This window comes from Scylla paramamosain, chromosome 27 (genome assembly GCF_035594125.1).
Source record: "Scylla paramamosain isolate STU-SP2022 chromosome 27, ASM3559412v1, whole genome shotgun sequence".
Classification (NCBI taxonomy): Eukaryota; Metazoa; Arthropoda; class Malacostraca; order Decapoda; family Portunidae; genus Scylla; species Scylla paramamosain.
This window is the reverse complement of record NC_087177.1, coordinates 10,374,309-10,379,806: the sequence shown is the minus strand read 5'-3', so window position 1 is coordinate 10,379,806 and position 5,498 is coordinate 10,374,309. Positions and strand designations below refer to the sequence as shown.

General features: G+C 45.4%; 1 protein-coding gene across 1 annotated transcript in view; it reads right to left on the bottom strand.

Annotated features, from left to right (window-relative positions):
* Positions 1–872: 872 nt before the first annotated feature.
* The window catches only part of LOC135114195 (achaete-scute complex protein T8-like), a 5,135-nt gene continuing 509 nt past the window's right edge, over positions 873–5,498 (bottom strand). The window contains exons 1-3 of the mRNA XM_064029935.1: positions 4,543–5,498; positions 2,140–2,456; positions 873–1,964 (exon numbers count right to left, since the gene is read on the bottom strand). The exon at positions 4,543–5,498 is cut by the window's right edge and continues 509 nt beyond it. Coding sequence (XP_063886005.1) covers positions 1,730–1,964; positions 2,140–2,456; positions 4,543–5,124 — 1,134 coding nt within the window. The 5' untranslated portion in view covers positions 5,125–5,498 and the 3' untranslated portion in view covers positions 873–1,729. The remainder of the gene's footprint in view (positions 1,965–2,139; positions 2,457–4,542) is intronic.

The window sequence follows — 5,498 nt, the reverse complement described above, 5'->3', positions numbered from 1 at the left end:
GGACTTCCTGGTCACTTTTCTTATCTTTACAGCTGTGTGAATGTATGTATGTACGTATGTATGGGTCTCTCTCTCTCTCTCTCTCTCTCTCTCTCTCTCTCTCTCTCTCTCTCTCTCTCTCTCTCTCTCTCTCTCTCTCTCTCTCTCTCTGATAATCTGTATTGACATCATTGGATTCTTACAGTTTATTCCTACTGCATATTTCACATCTTTGGTGTGTGGCACTTCAGTAATCTTCTAATGCTTATTCTTGCTCATGAAAGCTGGTGCAATATAACCACATCATGATGTATCAGTAATAAAATTTTTCCACAAAAGAATCACCGGTCAATAAATCAGGAAAATACAATCGCATATTTACATTCAAGCAACACACAAATTATAACAAAATATTCTTTCGTCACACACACACACACACACACACACACACACACACACACACACACACACACACACACACACACACACACACAATCTTAAAAAAAATATAAACTTTTCATCAACAGCCTCCGTTGTGGTGGCAAGCCATGACTGACCAAGGCTGCATACATTCTTCCCAGCAGCCACGCAGGGGTCATGCGGCTCGCTGACACCTCGAGTCTAATATGATTTGCCACACTTGGACTTCATGGCAATTTATCGTACATTACACGCCTACTTTCGTTTGCAAAATATCAACGGATACAGCTTCTATTTTATTTTAAGTGTTGTGATTTCATAGACACTTTCACCACAGAGCATCTGCAATATCAACAGTGGAAATACGCATATGAGTATATACGTAAATATATTTGAAGTAAGAATCATCACGTGTTTTCACAGTCCATGCACTTTCCACACAGTCTAGGAGAGGTGACAAAGAAAACACGGTGAGAATAAATCCATTTACTGTGCAAACATTCACTCGTTGTTGATGATTCAGCTACTGGACGAGTCATAAGGCACTCAGGAATAACTTGCTCGTGTAAACACTGCTTTCATCAATGTAGCTAAGACTATATATCAGTAAATACATTACCACGTTTCAAATTATAAGTGTGTTACATATGTACAGTTTATAGTTCAATAAATATTATGTGATGAATATAAAGCAACTTGTGTGTCCTGGAGACCTAAGGCATAAATAGTACAGTTCGTGTTACTTGTGAGCGACCCGAGATTCACTCTCTCGGTCTGGACTAGAATAGCAACCTGTTAAGGAAGAGGCAGTGATCGAGTAAAGGATAAATAACTGAAAGATCTTTCTATGAACACATACGGACACTATTTACCTTGCGGGATCCCGAGGCAGCTCTGAACAGGGCAGTAAAATCGTCGTGAGGGAGAACATTTTCGTGTGGTGCATTCGTCTTCAATGATTCATATTTTAGTCAGGCCTTCACTGACCGATGTGGCTCCGATGCAGTTTCCTCGCTATCACTCGGATAAGAAGCAGCTTACGTATGATATACACATTTTCTCAAGGGTTTGGTAAAACTTTTAAATATTCAGTGTAATAAGAAAATGGATAAATGATACGGATGTTTGCACTTTACAATGCATTCGTGCATGAAACTCCCCATCTCTCTCTCTCTCTCTCTCTCTCACACACACACACACACACACACACACACACACACACACACACACACACACACACTAGGGGTTACTCATCATAAATAAATCAACCCTTTTCCTGCCTGCTTCCTGTCTCACAGCACCACCCTCACCCTTCACTCTGCCTCAGTCACTATGGATGGATGTTGTGTTGCCACCAGGCCAGCGCCTCCAACAGGTCTTGCTCCTCTCGCCCATACGACTTGCCATCAATGTTTTCAGTCTTAATCACACCCACACCTAAGGAGGACGAGGGCGTGGCGTTGGGCGGGGAAGGATGCTTGTCCAGGAAGGAGTGGGCGGGGGACTGGCTGCCCTCAGAGTCAGTGGGAGAAGTCCTGAAGAAGGTTCCGGTGACACTGTCATATCTGTGTGGAAGAGCCAAGCCGTTAGTGACATTCTGGAACCTTCTGTAAACTCTCCTTTATCATTATGTTCTAATCCTTGGTGCACGCACCGCTCACTGTCCCCGTGACCTTGACGGCAGATCAATATCGGAACCAACCGGAAATACGACCGGCCCTTGGTTGGGGACTCGCCTACCTGAGAGAGACTGGAGACTGGAAGGTCTCGTCGGCCACTGGGAGCTTGAGGATATGCGGCTCTATGGCGTGTGGAGGCTGCAGGAACACCTGGGTTTGTTGTTGCTGCAGCTGTTGGTGATGGTGATGGTGGTGGAAGCTGTGGACGGCAGAGACAGGAGAGGGCCCCGGCATCTGGGACGGAGGGTCACTGTCCAGCAGCAGCTGCAGCCCCCGAATGTAGTCCACGGCACAGCGCAAAGTTTCCACCTTGCTCATCTTCTTTTTCCTTGCAGCCTGAGGGACGTGCTGCCTTAGGAGAGCAAACCCTTGGGACACCTGAATAAGACAAATAAAATACACATTCAAACTAGGACATTCAACGGAAACCTTGTGCTGCTAAAAATAACTTTGCTGAAAAGGAAATTTCAGTATAAAAGAATTTTAATATTTGACCTTTGATAGACGAACCGACGAATAATATATCCACTACTATTTGAGCAGCAAGAATCGTTATAATTTACGAGAGGCTTCGGCAGATTACTGATCGAATACTGTCTATGTATACATATAACATAGTAAGCTGCGTACATAAGACGGGAAACAGTAACGGCGTAAGACATGGAAAACTATAAAGTATGTTCGGTGAGACAAGGCGCAGCGGAGAGAAACGTGACGGAGGGACGAAGCACAGGGGACTGGACCACCTTCCCGTCCCTTTGTCCGGACCAGCCTTGACCTCCTTCCCTCACGAGGTTCGGAGGGAGGGAGAGGAAGAAGGAGGGAAAGATGAAAGGTAGATGAAAAAAAATTGAGAAAGGAAGGGAAGGTCGTGGAATGAAGGAAGTGTGAAAGCCCATGAAAGAAGCAGTTGCAATGATGATAAATCTCAAATTGGAGAAGAAAAAGTACAACGGGAAACTACAGAGACCAAGATATTCGAGTAAAGATTCAGAGGATGCACGCACAAACTGGAGGAGAAAAGTACAAGAGGAAAAATAGAGGGACTCAGGAGACAAGAGCAGTTTCATTAATTTCGTTGCATATTTCATTATTTCAAGAAGAAAAATCAGCATGTAGAATTATAAAGTAATGCATGAAAAGTACTTTGTCCCGACGATATTTGACAGACATGAAAACGTAAGGATTCTTTGTGTGTGTAGTGAAGTGAAATGTTACGTCTTCATCAAACTTGGCACTGTAAGGTGGGAGACACAACCAAGCACTACGTAGTTCAGTAACAAGTACCGTGCTGAAGTCTAACTACGCATTTAATTATTACACCGTATTAAATAGCTGTAAAAATTTAATGCGCACCCGGGCATACACACACACACACACACACACACACACACACACACACACACACAACTCGCACATGAACAGCAGTTATGGATCGAATTATATAATTTGCCAACAATTATCCGCAATAGTCAGACATGACTTCCTTCTTAGACCATTGCAATAATTCCGGCTAATAATTATTGATGTTAACGAATAGTTCTAGCGTCAAAGAAAGACTATTCCTTTCTCTTATTTTTCTTATCACAACTATTTTACACCACTACAATACCTATCGCGCATAATTATTGTACAAGAATCTAAACGTAAACGTGAATAAATGGCATAAGAGTAATAGAGTTAGGTACTTCATTATCCAATAGCGTGCGCAAATCGCCCTCTTCTCATCCGATAACGCCGGGTAAGAGTAAGCCGATAATCCAGACGAGAGGAGATAACAGAAGGTAGCGCGGCAGGAACCAGTGGGGGAGCAAGGCCCTCACCCCTGACGGCAGCTGTGGTGAGACGGAGAGGAGCGGCGCGATCGATACCCGCCGGAGAACTGTTGCTCCCCCGCCCGCCCAGATGGAGGAGGGCGAGGCGGCAACACTGGGCCAGCATCACTATGGAGCGGCCAACACAAAGGTTTGTCGTGCTCAGCTGCAGCAGGAAGGGAGGGGCTGTCTTTAGGGCACGGTGGAGGGTCGTCCTGTGTGAGGGCGAGATGCATGCACCCGTGTTGTTTTAAATGTTCCAGTTATGTTATCTGGTGTTCAAGTGTGTATATGTTGGTCTGGTCACGTATGCTGCCGTTTCAAGATCAAAAGGGAATGCATGAAAATATTGGATTAAGTCCACAGAATTCTTGGTCAGAAAGTGAAAATCAGTATAGCAATTGCAAATACTAGTGAAAGTAGAGTATATAGATTTAGAAATAAAAGAAATATCATACTTTAATATGATAGGACAAACATAACTGATGAGGTAAATATTTCATGTCAATTCCAAATATTAATGAAACTATGGTACATACGTAGATTTGGAAATGAAAAATACCATGCTTTTATGCTACAGAACAAATTAAACTAATCAGGTAAGTATTTAATCTCAATTCTGAATATCTACCAAAGTCAGTATTGCTCACCTGCTTGACTCTGTTGCGTTCCCTTGCGTTTCTCCTCGACACGGGCACAGGCGCATCGGAATCACTGTAGTTAATCCTTCTGCGACACTTCACTGGCGAAATACTGGAGGCGGAGGCAGAGGAGGGCGAGGCTGCCGACGTGGAGAGAGAAGAGGAACCCGCGGAGGGAGTTCTGACGAAGGTGCTGAGAGACTGTGGAGAGCGATGGGCTAAACGAGAGGTGGCTATAGAAACTTTGGGTGTTGGGGAAGGTCTGATGGGCAGTAGAGGTTTCAGAGGAGACTTTGCCGCGAGGGATGAGGACGAGATCACGACTGACTTGGGGCTACTCGTTTGTAGCTTCTGGTTCACTCTCCCTGTCGTGTCTTTACTGATGCTAAGATTATTGCTGTTTGTTGTTCTGGTAATGGAGTTCGAGGTGATCTTCCCGAGGGTGTTGGTGATCGCCTTGCTGGCCATGGAGGAAGCTTTGCTGGTGCCGAGGATGTTGGGCGTGTTGGAAGGCTTCAGCACCTCAGGCTTCACCGGGCTGTGCACCTCCACCTTGATGGGCCGCTGCATGATTGCCACCTCCCGCGACATTGCTTTTCCTCCACTATCACCACCACCACCTCCGCCACTGGTTGCTATCACTGGCCTCTCCTCGCCCTTCCTCTCACATACTTCTAACACAAGCACAGCCTCACAACATTCGTAGCATTACTCGCAGACCAAGATTCAATTTCGTCACGTTGCTTGACCTTAACACTTCAAAATGTACCGCCGATATTCAAGGTTTCGGCGCACCACTGTATCTCTCCTGCCGTGGCGGTAACGAAATGCGTCTGCGCGTGCCGGGGCTGAAAGACCTACGCGCGTGCATTTGCACCACCCACCTTCCGTTAGACTCCCAATCAAACTCACTCCCGCCAAATATTAGACCAATGGGAAGGCAGAGAAGCCCGGAAGCCCCGCCC